Here is a 19,073-nt window from a genome sequence, read left to right as displayed (position 1 = left end):
AATCGATGGCGGGATTTGGGAAGAGCCCATTCTCCGCAGATTGAGACCGGAGCGCCATTACCCGTCCTGGCTGGGTCCACTGATGGAAAAGGGCCCCTCCGCCCCGCATGAAAGGAGATGGAACTTCTGCTTCTTCTCCTTTTTGTTTTTTTTTCTTTTTTTTTCGTGGCATTTTTGTTGCGTCGCCGCCTCTAAAAGCCATTTAGAAGAGCCGAGTCTGGCAGGCCGTTGGGATGGAGACGATCCCGCTGCTCGCCGGCGAAATGTCACCAGCGCCCAGGGCGCCCGCAGCAGCCAGACGCCGAGGACACGGTGGCGGCGTTCGGCTTTCAGCGGCGCTCCCGAGAGCCGAGCTCACCAGAGATTCGCGACAGGTCCTAATGACGAATGGCCCGGCCTTGATGTTGCTGTTCCCTCCAGTGGAGAAGATCTCCTCGCTCTGCAGTTTCAGAGCAAAGACGATCGTTCTCCATGCCTCGGCCCGAGTTGGCAGCAGAACAAAGGCCCCTCCACGGCAGAGCTCGGTTTTCACAGCATGGGTCGTACTCACTAATATAACAGAGAGCAGATACGTAACTGAAAGGTTCGAATCCCGAACCACCGAGGTGCCACCGAGGTCCCCTTGATGAAGGTACCGTCCCCACACGCTGCTCCCCGGGCGCCTGTCAAAAAAGTTAAAGTCAAGTGATTGTTACATGTGATACACAGCAGAACAACACATGGTGCACACAGTGCAATTTGTCCTCTGCATTTAACCATCACCCTGAGTGAGCAGTGGGCAGCCATGATTTCGGGGCCGCTTCCTTAACCGCTAGGCCTCCTCTGCCCTGTCATGGTGTCCACTGCTCACCAAGGGTGGCGGTTAAATGCAGAGGACACATTTCACAGTGTCACCGTGTGCTGCGCAGCAGTGTTTCACAATGACAATCGCGTCACTTTCATCAAGTACATGATCAAGAGAGAAATCATCCCAGTAATCCTGGCGAATCCGAGAACTTATCCGACGCGCCGTACCATGTGGAGTTTCTCAGGAACCAGTCCTCGGTCCCCCCCGTTTCGCTTTTAACAGCTCAACAGTCACCCCAAGGTGGCATGGGCTTTGTGTTCAGGGGAATAACATCTGAGAATGAAAAACGGTGGCGATTTGATTCTCAGTGAGAGGTTGCCGTATATATATACGTGCATGAAATATACATGCATTACATGCACACGAAGTTGAGCATCGATAACAATGAAATTACCTTCAGCACAGCAACTTGAATATTCTGTACAGGTCCAGGAGCCAACACATGTCCCCAGCATGCATTTCACCAGTGGCTTCACCAGAGGCGCTGCCAAACTCTTCATCTCCCCTAAAATGCACGGCTGACCTTTTCCCGCTGCGAGTCTGCATGATATAAACTCGGAAAGGCCAGACTATCCAGGATCTTTCTCCTTATTGATTTCTCTCCTCTTTTTCACTACTTCCTCCTTTTTATTTCGCAGAGGAGGAACATAAACAGCCGCCAATCACCGGAACGGCGTCGGCATTTCAAGCGCAGCGGCGGTACAAGCTTCCTTTTGTTATATTTCGCCGCGACCTCCTCAACTCTTGATCTACGGCCCCCGTGGCTGTGATGAAGTTTTATTTTTAGATTCGATATTGAGTGAAATTTGATGTAGCTCAAGCCACGTCAATAGTACAAGACAGAGGAACTTTGGCTTCATAAAACAATAGCATTTCTGTCTGTGTGTGTGTGTGTGTGTTTATATTCAATTTCCGAGAATAACCTCATCATTCGAAGACAGAGAAAAATCTTCCAAATAACATTAAACCACGGGCACAGGCCAACGTCAACGTGCTCCGGCATATTAACCCCCGGGTGAAAGGTCACGCAAGAAAAGGCATATTTCTCGGCCCCTGCCACCCACAGACATGGCGGCCCCCAGGCTTTATGTGTAATGAAGGTAAATGAACGGCTGCAGAGGCTCGTTCACTCAGCCATTGGTCCGGTTATAACAGAAGGACGCCGAACACACATTGGAGAGGCGCTGGTGGTAATTAGCTCTTGTTCAGCCTCGGTTTGTGCAGCCAGGCCACCCGCGCAGCGGTCGGAAGGCAACGCGAACATCGAGCGCGCACAAAGTCCAAGAGTCCGCTTCCGTTTTCCTCTGAAGCGCGGCTTTGCGCCAAATCTGTGGGATTTGGAGGGGAGCTGCTGGTCGAACATGAACATGGCGCGTGCAGCATTTATATTCCCTTTTCTGTGCTTCTCCCAGAACAAAACATCAGTTCCTCCTCAAACCGCATCAGAACTCTGCTAATGCACATTTCATTTAAGGATCATTTTGTGGGTCAATTTTTAAATTATAATCGACATAAAAAGATTTTTTCTGGTGCTATATGAGAGCATTTGCTCACACCATAGTATTTATATCTTCAGAATTTACAGAAATAAGCTAATAGGACCTAGAAAGGATGGTTTGGTAGTTATCCCTATATATATACTAGAGGTGTGAACCTTCACTGGTCTCATGATTCGATTCGATTATGATTGTCAGTGCCTTGATTGTCGATTAATCATGAATCATAGTATTTATATCTTCAGGATTTACAGAAATAAGCTAATAGGACCTAGAAAGGATGGCTTGATATTTATCCCTATATATACTAGAGGTGTGAACCTTCACTGGTCTCATGATTCGATTTGATTATGATTGTCAGTGCCTTGGTTGTCGATTAATCATGATTTATAGCATTTATATCTTCAGGATTTACAGCAATAAGCTAATAGGACCTAGAAAGGATGGTTTGGTAGTTATCCCTATATATACTAGAGGTGTGAACCTTCACTTGTCTCATGATTCGATTCGATTATGATTGTCCCTGCCTTGGTTGTCGATTAATCATGATTCATAGCAATTATATCTTCAGGATTTACAGAAATAAGCTAATATGACATAGAAAGGATGGTTTGGTAGTTATCCCTATATATACTAGAGGTGTGAACCTTCACTGGTCTCATGATTCGATTTGATTATGATTGTCAGTGCCTTGGTTGTCGATTAATCATGATTCATAGTATTTATATCTTCAGGATTTACAGAAATAAGTTAATAGGACATAGAAAGGATGGCTTGGTATTTATCCCTATATATACTAGAGGTGTGAACCTTCAGTGGTCTCATGATTCGATTTGATTATGATTGTCAGTGCCTTGGTTGTCGATTAATCATGATTCATAGCATTTATATCTTCAGGATTTACAGCAATAAGCTAATAGGACCTAGAAAGGATGGTTTGGTAGTTATCCCTATATATACTAGAGGTGTGAACCTTCACTGGTCACATGACCCGATTGTGCGTTCCATCAGTTTTTCTAAAAATATGTTTTTAAATATGTTTTTCAGTGATGCCAGCATCGATTACGAGATTAATTTCAACACCCCTCATCCCTACCCATGCAACCTTTCTTGTTTGATGCTCTGCACCATTTCAGCACCTTCTGATCTTGTCACAATCCGGTGTCACAAATGTGGTTATTTACTGGCCTTGTCTTTGGCTCATTAAACCTATTTGCTCCAGTTTATCATCAAACCTTTTTTTCTGATTTAGGTTTAAACACTTTTAGTGATTAGATGGGTCCCATTAGGCCCTCTGTGCCAACATACAACATTCTTAAAAGCTCCACAAATGAAGATGTATTGCGTGATGGATTGATAAGTGACCAAGAAATTGTTAGTAAATCATCATTTTGCATGTCTAGGTGTGTATGTTATTATTGTGGTGATCCTGAGACCCTTTTTATCTCTGCTTATTTCAGCCATGGGCCACTTCCCCTCCGTCTCGCAATTTCGGACCACAATTTATTTGATTTGAGTCGTTCAGTAGCAGCACGTGGCTCAGAATGAAGGCGCCACCATCACAATAATTCAAAAGGACAGGATCAATGAGCTGGCGTATTATGGAGTGCGCCCGACTCAAGCGAGGCTTCACTCCCCGAATAGGAAGGAACATCGCGTTTCTGGAAGAGCGGCGGTGTTTGGCAAATACTCTCCACCCCGTCCGGCTATTCTTGGCACGGGGTATTAGGCAGCCGACAGACACTGTGGGTGTTTCCTCATGCCGACATTCATCCATAAAAGGGCCGCGCTGCTTTTCCGAGCCACACCAAACACGCCGCCATTAAATCTGTGAGCACCCTGCCATAAAGTCGGGCTATAAAAGGGACTCCAGGGCTACATTAGCACATTAAACGCCTCCCATTCATATCCGGCCTGTCACGCCGCGCAGCGGCCCCGCCCGCCTTTCATTATCTAAACCGAGGTGCCAACCGGCCCGTCAATCACACCTCTGACAGCTTGTCCACCAGGCGCCGGACTTTAACTCTCCCAGTCGGTTCAGAAATTTCCAGCGCAGCGAGACGGGTGGCGTGTTTTGGGGGCGGAGCGTAAGAGACCTGCGATGCCATGAGGAGGAGAAATACTCCCAACAGCAACAGCATGGGGCGGAGCCTCCAGTCACTTCCCTCATAACTCCTCAGGTCCTCTGGAGTGACCGGTGGCGGACAGCATCACTATTTCAATTTAGATGCCTTCTTCACCCTTCGTGAGCAGTGGGCGGCCATGACAGGCGCCCGGGGAGCAGTGTGTGGGGACGGTGCTTTGCTCAGTGGCGCCTTGGCGATTCGGGGTTCGATCCGGCAACCTTCTGATTACGGGGCCGCTTCCTTAACCGCTAGGCCACCCAGGCCCTCTAGAGAGCTGGGTTCTTCCTTCACTGCCACAGAGGCATGAAATATATATATATATTATTGCACTAGATAGTTTATGCTTCAAACACCCAGACGGTAGCCCATCACAGGAATCTGAAAGTGCAGAAAAAGGCTGTTATCTCCCTGTTGCTTTACAAAAGGCATAAAATGACTTAGGCGACAACAAAAGAGAGGCTACTATAGTGCCAGGAGCCGAGAAGAATGATATAAAACACTGTTTCAGAGTGTTTTAGAAAAGAAAAGTCCTCAGCTTCTCAGAGATCATTAACTGAAATCCAAATGGTGATTATTACATGGTGAATTGCATCAGTGCTCTTGGTTCCAAGCCACTCCGTACTAGTCTTGACTGGTGCACGGGGAGGAACTGATTGGTCTTTTGTAATCTAAAGGACAATTAGCATATTAATGAGTAATTAGTAACAAATGTTTCATTTTTTAAAGAATCTCCATGGTTTCCAAAGATTTGTTTGCATTTATAATTGCATTTGGCTGGTTATTTTAGATTTTTTTTGGATCATCTGCCCTCAAACGTAAACCAGTTGTCGAACTGCATGTCCGTATAAATTGCTTCAATCATGCAGTACTGGAAATCCAATTCACTACGGGACAACATCTGAGAGTGCTCATCAACAAAGGGACATGTGCAGGAGTGTTTTGTGCTCGTGCAGTAGACAGTTGGTGGGGGGTCAATAACAGAGTCCCGCTCTCGCGGCAACAGCCTCATAACCAACTGACAAGCTCCACTTTACAGCACGCTGCTTTTCATGCAACATCAGAGCTGTCAGATAACCAGAGGAAGGAGATGTTTTCAACGCGAGTCCTGCATCGCCATCTCCGTATCTCAGACACATGAAACGCAAATCCCGATCGCACAGGCAATCAGATTCCCCGCTTTCAATTTACCTGGAGATTTACAGAATTCTGAGGGAAGCGACGAAGCTGTCTGATAAAAGGGAGCGTTAGAGGCTTCTGCTTGAGTGAAAGTTTCATCAGTGCTTGTTCCATGGCTGCACAGCTGCTGGACTGGGGCAGGGGGAGGGGCGCAGATGGCCGGAGACCCACCGTGGCCTCAGGTAAACACTCCGATCTGACATACGGACAGGGAGCACACACACCTCCGAAGCAGACACACACCTCTGCTGTGGTCCAACTGCTGGCCCGACTGCCTTCCAGAAGCTTCTCTTGGATGGCTGCCATCCTGCGGGCCCCGGGACCCTGGGGGGCGATGACCAATCGGGTACAGAGGGACAGACTGAAACGTAACATTTCACCCTATGCATTTTAATATATGAAAACAGGTTGTCTCATGATTGCAGCGCAAATCCTGTAAAATCCTGGGAGATTATACAATATCATTATTGGAAATGAGCCTCCCCATACTTTAAATATTCTAAATTTAGTTCTTTGAAGTATTTATTGGACAATTGCATTATTAAATTCAGTTTATTTTATGCAAATGTAGCATTACAAAAAGAAAAGGAAACATTGCAATAAAAAACAACACCATTTGTTGATATATAACATGTTTCAATACAATTATTGACAAATAATATGCAACGGCTCACCAATCAAATTGAAAGAATATCATAATTAATATCCTTATAGTAATAATTTCATGTATACCCAGTGCCGCATGTTAGGAACAAGCCAGGTTTTTGTTGTAAGGCATGAATTCACTTGCCTCGAAATCATTGAAAGTCTTTCTGGGCGAGGCTACGGGTGACAGTGGGGTCACAGCTGTCCGGGTCCTGAACCCATAAACGGAGACGTGACGGCCTCGCATGCCTGTCAGCTTAGTGGACGCCCAATGGCAATTCTCTCAATTTAGCCCCGCCTTTGTGGACCTCACGTACCAATCCTCTGGGTCTCAAAAAGCCTTGCCTTCTAATTACAGTATTACGGTATACCGCCACGGGACTCCACGGGAGCGGTGGGGGTGGGCGTCGCCACTTTCCATCAAGCGGCTTCGCTTTGATCAGGCTGGCCCGCGTTCGTGGTCCAACATGCCTGCGCTGGTGCTGAGAACAAAACAACGCCACCGCCGGGAAATCAAAGTATTATTAGAAAATCACAGCGGCCCTCTCGACTGCGAATGCCGGGGAAAACATAATCACACGCTTCTGAGTAATATCCAGGTCAGATCGGCGCCTTCCCTCTGCAGCTTCTGAACATCAGAAGGCCATGCTGTTCCTGTCTATTAAGCAGTTTATCTGTAGCATGTGCATCATTAGAACTGTTATCATCTCTACAGCCAACAATACAAACTAGTGCATCTCCAAAAGTGTACGAATGTGGTTAAAATGGCGAATGGGGAATGCTTTTCTGTTTTGCATTTAACAATGATGAGACTACAGCTCATCTCTTGAAATACGTTATCGCCGATTATTACCAATTTATACAAAATCATCCAACGTCTGATGAGTATTTTAATTTATACACCCAAGGCCTTTTCGTTTTTTCGTTAAATGCAATAGTAATTTCACCAATCTGCTGATTATTAAGTTAAAAAGTTGAGGCATCACAGTAATTCTGACTTGGGGTGCAGAACACGTTATTTTTTCCCATTAAGTTGGTTATCCTTTTGTCTTAATGTGGCCTAGCCACGTATATGCACAATCACATGATAATGTCAGTCTTCTCGGTCTGGTCGAAGCTACATACTGGCTGATAAGCCCTCACAGATGAGAGATCGAATGAAAATTCAAATGAACCTGACAGCTGAAGGAAATAATGTGAAATGTCAGTTAAAATGTCTGTGGAAAACACACCTATTGGCCATTTTTCCACGAGTGCTTGAAGCTGCAGTGGCCCATATTCCTCTGTAGCTACAAGCTCCTCTCTGGCCAGCAAATCATTACATTTGCAGCGGACACCCAAAGCAGCTAACTGAGCATGTTCTCTGCAGAAAAACAATCTAGCCCCACGGTGTGTGATGTTCTCCACAGCGGCGCAGTCCCTGGCTCGCTGATACAAACAGATCTGACAAAAGGCCAGATGTCTGCTTTGCATGAGAAGCCATACATTCCTCTTGCAGGGTTTTGCGAACCGGAAACATACCCTGCCGCTCAAGTAACGTTTCAACAGGAAACAATTGGTTTGTCCAACATCGAATTGATCAAAACTACACTGAATTGAACAAAACGCTCCAGACATCGTTGTTGTTGCAGATGCCTGTGGTAGAGGGACGGAATATCTGCATACAAGTAGGGAGCAAAATTTCAGACTAGTGGACCATCTGGTGCACCATCAAATGGGAGTTCATTCGTTATTTTATTGTCAATCACAATTTCTTAATATTTTAGTCAAAAATTTCAAGGAAAACAACACAAAAACGAATTTAATTAGCAAAGAACGAAGTGTGAAGCTTCGATGAAAATCTTTCTGATTATAATGTGTCTGTAGTGATTATGGTTCATTTTACAGGGGAGGGTCCGGGCGCCGTGATCAGGGCGAGGCAGACAGGGGGACGGGAATCGTGACAATGCTGCATTTTTTCTGGCAGGAACGTGCTCGGTGTCGATCAGAACCGTCTGGTTTTTTTTATCCTGATTCAGAATGTCGGGTCAGCCTTTCACGTCCATCCGTGTGACTCAGTCAGTGTAAAATCTCAAGTAACCTGAGATAAGGGGACAGCGGACAGAGGCGGACAGGGAGAAGGACAGGATGGTGAATCTGTCAGTGACAATGTGTGTGTGTGTGTGTGTGTGTGTGTGTGTGTGTGTGTGTGTGTGGATGGAAATGGCTCAGCTCTCATTAGCAAACAGAGCTCTGGGGGCACAGAGTAAACGCCTCTGGGCTACAGAGACTTACTGCCACAACAAGAAGAGGATCGAGGGCTATGGTGTCTATAAAAGCCACAGTGCACGGATCATGTTCACTAATTTTACACTATTTATATCTTCATGGCTTACTAGTTATTGTGTGTATGAGAGGCGGAGCTTTTTGCTGGTGTGTAATTATTTCTGACACCCAGAAATTATTATTATAAGAAATTCAAAAGGGGAGGAGCCTGTACGCAAGATCGACAACTCTCACACACCCTACTTCCTCGTTTTTGGACAATTTAACCCTCCTCCTGTAAATATGTGACGTGCCAGGTGTCCCTCTCCTCTCTTTCTCCTCTGTTTCCTTTCAATCTCTATACTCCTGGTACCCCTTATACACCAACGTGCAGGTTATCAGTGCTTTAATTCCATTGGGTGTGGCCCCGCCCACTTCCAACACCAAAATGCAGGTTATCGGCACTTTAATACAGCGTTCTGATGCAGGAAGGTGAATACAGCCTGTAAAGAGTTGGTGGAGGTGGACATATGGAGGGAGAAAGGAAGGGTAGAGCAGCAGTAATAAGGAGGAGAGAAAGCTGGTGGAGTGATGAAGCAGTGGGAGGTGAGGCAGAGGCTGGGAGAAGTTGCTGAGCTTCAGGCTAAAGAACGGAGTGTGGAGGCAGCAGGGTGGCAGGATGAAAGCCTGTCAGGCCGCAAGGTGCATAACGGAGGCTTTGCCCTGCACGACCACCGAACGGGACGCCGTCTAAACGGCCGCGTCTGACAGACGTGATCTCCCGGGGCGTTTCTGGTTCCTCGCGGCGCTCGGTGTGTAGAGGCCGCGGCCGACTCGGGCTACAATCCCAACTGCAGCCCGGCGCCGATCGGTGTCAAGGAGCAATCCAATCACCGAAAACCAGGCCCGGTACTGAGACCCCGAGTTGTAGTTCATCGTCAGCAGCAGCGTTGGAAAGATGGAGGAAAGCAGTGGCAGCGCCTCACTGTAATCTCACAAACTGTCACGTGACCTCCCCAGCAAATGACATTTATTTGGACTCCCCAGCTCTCTGTCGGCGAGCAAAAGGCGAACTAAATATGTGCACCTCAGACTAAGCATATCACAATAATTATGCAAATTTTAGTGGCAACCAGAAGTAGAGCTGTAATTGGGTGTGAAAAGTCAGGCCCTACCCGGCCCGGACCCAACCCCACAAGTACAGCTTTTTTATAACTACTAGTGCCAGTTCATTCTGATATAGAGGACATGGGTTTCTGCCCATCCCTGCCAAGAGTGGAAATGGTGTTTTCTATGGGCAAGTGGGAGGTTTGGTACAAGTGCATTTTCCGGTGTGTGGATGAGTCTGCTGGACCGCCATATGTTAATTCATTTTCTTAAGATGTCGTAGGAGTAAGTAAGAAGTTCACCAATCACAGGATGCGTCCCGTCTTATGTCTCAACTATGTAGGAAAAAGCGGATGGTTGGGTGGATGAAAGTCATAGTAATACTATTGGTTTTAGGTCCATCCGTCATTCTGAGAACATGATCCCAGTCATAAGTGCCTCAACCCGTCACATTTCCGTCACATGACCGTTTTTAGTTTTTCCAACCAGAAACTACACCCGGTGCTGGAGCTCTGCTCGGGTAATAAGGCATTGGCTTGCACAACAACATCAGCAAAGCTTGTCCAGGGACGGCAATGAGTTTGGCTCCATTAAGCATTCAAAGTGGCGTCCTGGCTGCCTGCTGACACTTCCCCCGTCCGTGGTGACCAATCACGCATTCGCCACTCAGTTGGCAGGGACGCGGCGCAAGTGCAGAGCAAGTGGCCATGCTTAACAGCGCGGCTGGGTAAACACTGACACTGGCAATCCATGTTCCAGCTCCTCAGGCAAATCGGGGGGAACAACGGGTGGTTCTCACTGCCACGGCGGCGTAACGGTCCCCCCCCTCACTGTCCTTCACACACACCTGCTGCCCTTGCACCTGCCAGCCCGGGAAATTTGCACAAGTGTTAAGTGCACTTTTTTCAAACCCCCACCCCGCCGCTCACCACCCCGCCGCACCAGCGTGCTGAGGAAGACTCCTGATAGGTCAACAGCACTCCCCCATCTTAATAAGATCAGGCCGTCTCAGCTGCCATGATCCTGTTACCCCCCCTGACCGGAGCCAGGAATTAACCGGCCTCCCCTATTCACACATCCGTCTCAAACGTCCCGACCACGCCCATTACTCACCTCGTGTCCATGCGGAGACAGTGCTTCAGGGGACCCAGAACGAATTTCCACGTGGATGGAAAAGCAGCCAACGTATAAGCATTTACATTTACAGCATTTATCAGACGCCCTTATCCAGAGCGACTTACAATCAGTAGTTACAGGACAGTCCCCCTGGAGAAACTCAGGGTTAAGTGTCTTGCTCAGGGACATAATGGTAGTAGGCGGGATTTGAACCTGGGTCTTCTGGTTCATAGGCGAGTGTGTTACCCACTAGGCTACTACCACCCCATAAGCCAACCTCCAACCTGACCTTTAACCCCAAACATATCCTACACAAAACAATGGCGTAAAACACGTTGGTGGTCGTGCTGCAGCAGGTGCAATAAGTCATGAGAATTTCTATTGAAAAGTATACGCCAAACAAGGAGAACGGGGAGTTACAGCGCCACCTACAGGTGTGGAGGGGGGGACGTTCTCTGCGTCTCCGTGTGGATGACAACGTTGCAGATAATGCATCTGTGTGGACGCAGGTGTGGATGGGACATAAATATTGAGCTGGTGTGTTCTGTGTTTTTCTTTACAGTTTAGAGTCAGTCCTGCAACACGTGACGCGGGTTAGTTAGTTAGTTGGTCTAGTTAGATAAAGTTCAACGCTTACCGATCCGGTGTTTTAAACAGGAAAACCAAGAGCTGTTTATACACATGGCGAAAAAATTCCATTCCATTTAAGGTCATGCAGGAAGCACGGTGCAACAGTGCCAGGTACCAAATCGTCCATAAATTTCAGCAAAACACACAAAATATCTATGGAGTCAATAACTTGAAGATCTATAGCCTGTGAAGGCCTGTTGATCTCCCACCCTATGAACTTCTGACCCTAATTGTGTCTGCATGCATTTAAGAAAACAGCATTTTGGGTTTTTATTGCTTAAGAACTAATTAAATTAACTGTTATTATTGTCATATCACAATAATATTGTGCCCAAGCACCAAATCTTTATTATTATTATTGTTTTTTTTTTTTTAATAAAATTGTATTATTATTATTACACCATGTGTTCGAGGGCCCATTCATCACCATGTTGTCTTGATTTGCTTCTGAGTCTTAATCTTAAGTTGAGGTCAGAGGTCAAGCACGAGGCACAACCCTGAGACCATGATTGCGCCTGAACTCCTGGGACCAGACTGTGATTAATGACGGCCCGTTATTCAGGCCAGAGCAGGTTTTTTAAAAGGTCAAAGATCCGAAAATCCCTTATTCTTCAGAAAGTGCGGATAGACGGTGGGCTCATCGACTTCAGCGACAGACCACGTTGTCATTTGTCTCCAATTTCACTCCTGCCTTCTGCCCAGTGACTCAGGGCAGGATGAACTCCTGAAGCCACAGGAATCTTTTTGAGCTGAGAGCAGGGACCCTGGAAGGGGGCATGTGGTCTCGGCCATGATGGCAGCAGGGGTCATTGGCTGGTGGAGGAGAATCACTAATGAAGGTCCTGTTTCCTCTCTGGACGTGGTGGAACTGTCACCATCTGACAACTCTGTCCGGCGTTGTCTCCATGTGCGCTTTTCCCCTGAGAGCAGAACGCCAGACCTGCCGTTAACAGCCTCATTACGTCAGGACCGCGTTCTCCTGCGGCCTCGGTGCGCCCTGACTCAGGGAAGGAGGTGGAGGCGGGGCCAAGCTGCTAATGATGCCGCCTCCTCTTTCAAGGCCTCGACAATAACATTTAGGGGCGACGCATGAATATTCATCAACGATACATGAAAGAAGCCCAAGGACAAGGCCAGAGGAAACCCAAAGTTTTCAGTGAAAGTGAACGGCCCACAATGCACCTGGGCCTTTTATGATATCTGATTAAATGTAATATAAAAAAAAAAAAAAAAACGGAATTCTAGTTTCTTTATACCAGAATTACAGGAAAGACAGACTTGATGCATGGGGGCTAATCGCGGGAAATGTAACCGTTCATTAGAATTTGTTTAATCCAAACACTCTTATTAACGCATCAATCATGGCGTAATTCTATGTGCAGCGGTGTCACAGCAGGGCTACGCTCATTTAACTTCTTACCTGCAGTCGTCCCGGATGACTTAGTGGGGAGAAAATGAAGACACGCCCACCACAGACATCCAGAACGTGGCCTTCACACTAACAGGCGGTGCACTTTACTCCCAACATTAAAACCAACCATCTCAAATCCAGATGAGGCGCCTGCCGTTGCTCCGGTTCCATGTTGTCCAGTTTTTGTCCTTGTTTGTCCACCTTGGGCCATGTGTGTGTGTGTGTGTTGTCCTGTGTGCCTTGTTGTGCCTGTTTTTTTACAAAAATTCAGGCGTGTGATTCCAACTTTCCATTTTCAAACTAACTGGGGGATGCTGAAGAGAAAATATATTCTGCATATGTATTTATGACAAATCTTCAAACTCTTTAGGGTTGTTCATGTTTACCCCCACTGAACAACTAGGCTGAATGAGGTGGGCTCCTTCTTGGACCTCCTGAAATCGTTGTCCAGATCGATGGCCGGGAACGTGTCTTCATGAGCCTGGAGAGCTCTGAAGGTTCTCCAGTTTACACATCCGTGTGCTTCGATTGGCTCATTGTTCCTCCTTCCCTCGGACGGGGAACTGTGGATGTGAGAGACGTCCTCTGCAGATAGAGATTGGAGATTGGAAGGGGGGTGTCATGGCCTGCATCTGAGCCCCCCCCCCCCCCCCCCCCCCCCCTCTCTCTCTCTCTCTGCAGGTTCGCATCACTTCCTGTCTGAGATTGGAAGTGACAGGCCACTCAGACAGAGGTGTCTCGGCGCAGCCGTCACGGGCGAAAGGGACGCCAGTCCAGCTGTCCACCTGATTTATCCATCGCCAGACAAGCTCAGGACCCTCGTCCCCACAGTCACGTGACATAAATGCGCATTCCTCCAAAATCCAATCGTAGCAATGGACTGTTACAAATAACGTCCATTACCAGACTTCTCATCATGGCGCGTGGACTCTTCATCGCCACGCTCCATCACCGGGATCCCGGTGCAATATGAGGGCCGATAAAATGCAATTCCGATCCATATACCGATGTGTCCTTAATGGACGCAACATTAAAATGTAGAAAATAATGTTGCTCTCCAATCCATTTCTTTGGATGTTTTTCCTCTTTGCAGAAAGCGATAGAATACTTATTTTCTCTCTCTCTCTCTCTCTCTCTCTATTTCTCTTTGTCTGTCTTTGTCTCTCAAGGGGTGAAGTTCAGCGGCGCGACCAAACAGACAAGCGAGGTGAGCGTCTTCTGGATCCTGCATTCAGACAGGCCGTCTGAAGAAACGACAGCCAGATATATATTTAAAACAGGCCTGTCGGGCGGAGTCGGTCTGTTTTTTCCCCCGCTGCCTCGCTCTGAGCGCCAGTCGAGACGAGGGTCTCACCTGAGTGGGGACGTCCGATGTTCCTCAGTAAAAAGGACTCTGTCCTGCACCCCACGCCAACCAACCCGGTCTGCTTACGGGCTAATGGCCTTATTAATGGAGGAATTTTGATATTTAATTCCACCTAAAATAATCAGGCTGCCCGTGGCAACGCCGTGTCGTAATCCGGTCTTGGGTTTTCCAACTGTAAATTTGCCTGAAATGGACTTTCCTAATCAATCGCGGTGAAGTTAATGAGCTGCTCACCGCAGTCTTGCAGCCGAGCAGGTGGCACGAGCAGCGGGCGGGACCGGTGGGTTGTGGAACAGCGCCATCAAGTGGCAGGCCTGGAACGGCAGCAGCACCACCTGATTACTGTTAGTCTGAGGATGGGAAATTGAAGAAGAACGTGCACGCTGGTAGCAGCAAGAGAGACGGGGACGTTGTTACAGGACAGTAGTGAGACCAGGTGACGTGGTTCGGGGACGGTGGGGCGATTGGGTTTAAGGTGGCAGAGATTTTGGGGTGAAGGGTCCACTCTTGAAGGTCTTTTATGACTCTGTGGTGGCCTCAGCCGTCTTTAATGGTGTGGTCTGCTGGGGAGGTGGCATCTCTGCTGGGGACAGGAAGAGACTGAACAGGCCTCTGGACCCAGTGGAGGTGGTGAGTGACAGGAGGATGGTGGCTAAGCCGTCATCCCTGCTGGACAGCACCTCCCACCCCGTGCAGGAGACCCTGACAGAACCGAGCAGCTCCTTCAGTGGCAGGCTGCTGCACCCACGATGTGGGACGGAGACGCTCAGAAGGTCTTTCCCGCCAACCGCTGTCAGGCTCTACAACAGCTGACCACACATACACACACATCAGTACACCATCTCCACTTCTCTTATATCTACTCACTCTGCACATATGTAAAATCTCACAAATATATATATCCTAAATGTAAATACCGACATATTTTTTCCTTTTTACAACTCACATTCACTGTTTTATTTTGCTATTCTAAGACTATTTATTTGCTTATTTGTACAGTGAAATGTTATATTATATATTCGACATTGTATTGTCTTATCTTGTACTGTCCACTTCCTGCCGTGACAATGTAAATTTCCCAGTTGTGGGACATTATCTTATCTTATCTTATCTTAAAGATGCTGAGATTTGGGGTGATACGGATGGACAGGACTGAGTGCATCAGGGAGCTTTAGTGTTGGGTATTTCGGAGACGTCCTCAGATTGTGTTGGTTGAGGAGGGACCCTGAGTACGCTGCTGAGGATGGAGATACGAGGCAGGAGGAAAAGGTGGAAAACCTACTGGGAGGTTTATGGTCATGGTGAGAGGACAGTAGCTGATGTAGAAGAGCGGCTGGAAGAAGTAGAATGGACATTGAAAACAAACACAGAAAAGTGATATTTAGGTGACTGGCCATGTCATAAATCCAGGAATGGCCTGGACTCCAGCATGGAGACCCGAGAAGGTCAGTCAACTCAGCCACAGCAGCTCAAATTACAATGAAAGAAAGCCGGTTTAGTTCCACTCAGCGAGTGGATGTCCCCTTGTGACATCACTGAAGATGTGACCCTTTGGTACAATGTAGAGTAGTCAGTGTAAAGCTCAGACATTAATGTCTAAACCGCCGGCAACAGACGTCAGTACACCCCTGTGTTTCTTCTTCTTGTCTCCTCGCTTCAGGAACTGTGTGCTCAGTTTAGCGAAGCCCAGAGGGCTCGGCAGGACCAGAGATCTTTGGAGGAGACCCTCACCAGCCCCATTCCTCCCATGCAGTTCCCGGCATTCGCCGCCACGCCAGGCTCCCGGGAACAAGAGCCGAGCTCCCCGCGCCTCACCCAGCGCCACAGGAAGCTCTTGAAGACCAGCCCTGTGGTGAGGTCTCCAAACATGTCCACGCCGGTGTCGTCCTCCTCCACCTCCAGGACCTCGCACCGGACCTGGGCCCGGCTCTCCCACGTCCAGGAGGCCCGGCAGAGGCTGATGAAGGAGGTCTGCGCCAAGTACAAGAGCAACATCTCCCGAACCATCACTCCGCACCACGTGTCTCGCATCTACGTCGAGGACAAGTACAAACTCCTGTACTGCGAGGTGCCCAAGGCCGGCTGCTCCAACTGGAAGAGGGTCCTGATGGTCCTGGCGGGTCTGGCCTCCTCCGCCAGCGAGATAAACCACGACGCCGTCCACTACGGCAACCACATCAAGCGGCTGGACAGCTTCGACCGGCAGGGCATCACCCAGCGCCTGGAGACCTACACCAAAGTCCTCTTTGTCAGGGAGCCGCTAGAACGGCTGGTGTCCGCCTTCCGGGACAAGTTCGAAAGCCCCAACTCGTATTACCACCCGGTGTTCGGGAAGGCCATCATCTCCAAGTACCGCGCCAACGCGTCCAGGGCCGCGCTGAGGACCGGCAGCGGCGTGACCTTCCAGGAGTTCATGCAGTACCTGCTGGACGTGCACAGGCCCGTGGGCATGGACATCCACTGGGAGCCGGTCCACCAGCTCTGCAGCCCCTGTCTGCTGAGCTACGACTTCATCGGCAAGTTCGAGACCATGGAGCAGGAGGCCAACGTCCTCCTGGAACGGACAGGCGCCCCGCGCAACCTCACCTTCCCCCGGTTCAAGGACAGGAACCCCGGGGCGGAGAGGACTTCCACCGGCCTCATGCAGCGCTACGTGGCACAGCTCAGCGCCGCCGAGAGGCAGCGGGCCTACGACTTCTACTACATGGACTACCTGATGTTCAACTACTCCAAACCGTTCCAGGACCTGTACTGAGCCGCCGCACACCACCACCACCCTCGGGCCTCTTCCTTTAAACGTATACTTCTGTTACTACAGTACACATCGGAGCGCCACGGCGTCGTTTCCGGTCGTATTACCTTCACCCGCTGGACCGGCGTCCCGTCTGTAGATGAACCCTTTAGCAAGCACTGTCATACAGCCTTTACTGACAAATATTTTCATGAAATCTATTTAAAAGTTGTAAAAAGGGCATTCAAAGGACTATATATTTTTATATATATACACACACACACACACACACACATATACGTATACGTATTTGTATAATGGGTTCCTGCATTTGTCTGTGGGCATTTCTTGATTTTTCCGCTCGTTGGTTGTCCTTTCAGTAACGCCACTCGAAACGTCCCGTGTCTGTCCGGTTCCCGTTCTGCATTTAAAATGAAAGCATCGTGCCGACAGCTTTACAGGGTCCCGTCCAACTGCTCTCTAGCATCCAAGTAGTTCAAACAACAGCATTATAAGAACGAGACACCCGGGGACCGTCCCCAAAAACCAATTATCACCGTCAACAACAACAGTAAGTATTAAAAAGGCTGTGCTTTTAATAATGGACGACTTGCATTCGGCACATGAACAACCACAAAACCATATTGATGGGTGAGAACCATATGGGCAAAAACTAAAATAGTCACACGCAACTTTTTGGCACCAACTGCTTGTGTGTGATCAGTGTGAGGTCATTAGATTTTTCATTTTTTTATAAATGATCCTCACCCCTCGATAAATACTAGTGGCGACCTTTAAACGATTAACTGACTGTTTAATGACACCGACTTGATAAATTCTCCACATGGCCACCCGATCACATGGACGTATGGCAGATCGTGAAGGTTTATACCAAAGTTATATGCCACTGTTAAATCTCCACGGCGACAGGAGCGCGTTCGGTTTCTGTCCATCGGCGCCACAGAAGGATCTCAGGAGGACCTGACCTCAGAGAGAACACCCGGACCAACTGTCCAGACCTTTAGCTTTCTACCCATCACGGCGGGGTGACAACGTGGACAACGAGACCGAGCGGCCAGAGCGGCAAACTCCATTCCAGACAAATGAACATCATTCTGGTTTTATTATCTTCACATTTAAATCTATTTTTGGGATGAGAAGAAGATGACAAAGTATTAGAAGCTGTATATTATGACAATATATATATATATGAGATTCTGTTAGTGTGGTGCATTATGCCATTGGCCCTCAATCATTTCTCCAAGACTGATTATGTTCGGGTGGTCAGGTGACCTTCCTGTCCGTGATGAGAACATGTGTTAATAAGCTATGTTATATATTAAAGCTCTATAAGGTAATACAAGTGAATGTATTCTCTATCGTGGGTGCAGAAGTGTACAGAGTCCCGGTCTCGAACCCCTTGCCTTATTTTACACTGCCAATCAACAAGTGTATTTTCAGGAAGACATTCTTCAGGTGGAAGATTCCTGTGGAAGATTCCTGTCTGCTGAGCGTCTATGAATAAATGTTTTTTGTCTTTTAAGCTCAACCGCCTTGCTTTTTTTTTATGCCCATGCCTGCTGAGCAGATTCATGGTCATTGTCACAGAACCGGAGGACGTTCTGCAGGGACTTGGGTGGAGAACATCAGTGTGCATTTCAATAAAATGAAATGTTGCAGTGGTTAATGGAACCAAAGTGATGAAAAGTTAAACTAACAAAAAAGCTGTGGGGTCGCCATCTAGTGGCCAAAAATAGGGAATTTTAATTCAGAATTATGGCCATATATATTTTTGAAAAAACTGCTTTCAGACACTAATGTACCAACACAAACAGTAACAGAATATATAATCACTGCAGTATCTCATAAAGTACATTTCAAACATGAAACATAATTAAATAAAATACTGACGCATCAGTAGATGTAGCTTCTGAATTAATAATTTAATATCTTGGGAGCTCTTTAGTATAAAATGTACGAAATGAGCTGTGAGTGACATCATTCCACGTCTGGCGTAATGAAATTCGGAGCCTTGTCTAATGAAACTCCGACCATGTCTTTATTTAAAAAAGCGGCCGTGATTGACAGGTGGCTGGTTTTAATTAGATCTGAAGCCGAGTGGAGAGCGACTTGAGTTAATTGACAGAGTCGGGAGGCTTTCTCTCCGAATCTTTCTAG

The 19,073-nt window shown here is 47.7% G+C and overlaps 1 protein-coding gene across 3 annotated transcripts in view; it reads left to right on the top strand.

The window, feature by feature from the left end:
• chst8 (carbohydrate (N-acetylgalactosamine 4-0) sulfotransferase 8) overlaps window positions 1-18,444 on the top strand; it is a 96,810-nt gene extending 78,366 nt beyond the window's left edge. Inside the window, exons 2-4 of one of the 3 annotated variants that reach the window (XM_028955895.1) lie at window positions 3,804-6,013; window positions 13,968-14,005; window positions 15,825-18,444. In XM_028955895.1, the coding sequence (XP_028811728.1) occupies window positions 5,758-6,013; window positions 13,968-14,005; window positions 15,825-16,919 (1,389 nt within the window). In that variant the 5' untranslated portion in view covers window positions 3,804-5,757 and the 3' untranslated portion in view covers window positions 16,920-18,444. Of the gene's footprint in view, window positions 1-2,408; window positions 6,014-13,967; window positions 14,006-15,824 lie in introns of those variants that run through there. The other 2 variants (XM_028955894.1, XM_028955896.1) reach the window with 2 other exon arrangements.
• Window positions 18,445-19,073: the final 629 nt, after the last annotated feature.

This window comes from Denticeps clupeoides, chromosome 16 (genome assembly GCF_900700375.1).
Source record: "Denticeps clupeoides chromosome 16, fDenClu1.1, whole genome shotgun sequence".
In the NCBI taxonomy this organism is placed as follows: Eukaryota; Metazoa; Chordata; class Actinopteri; order Clupeiformes; family Denticipitidae; genus Denticeps; species Denticeps clupeoides.
The sequence above is the reverse complement of the archived record's forward strand: the minus strand, read 5'-3'. Positions and strand labels throughout refer to the sequence as shown.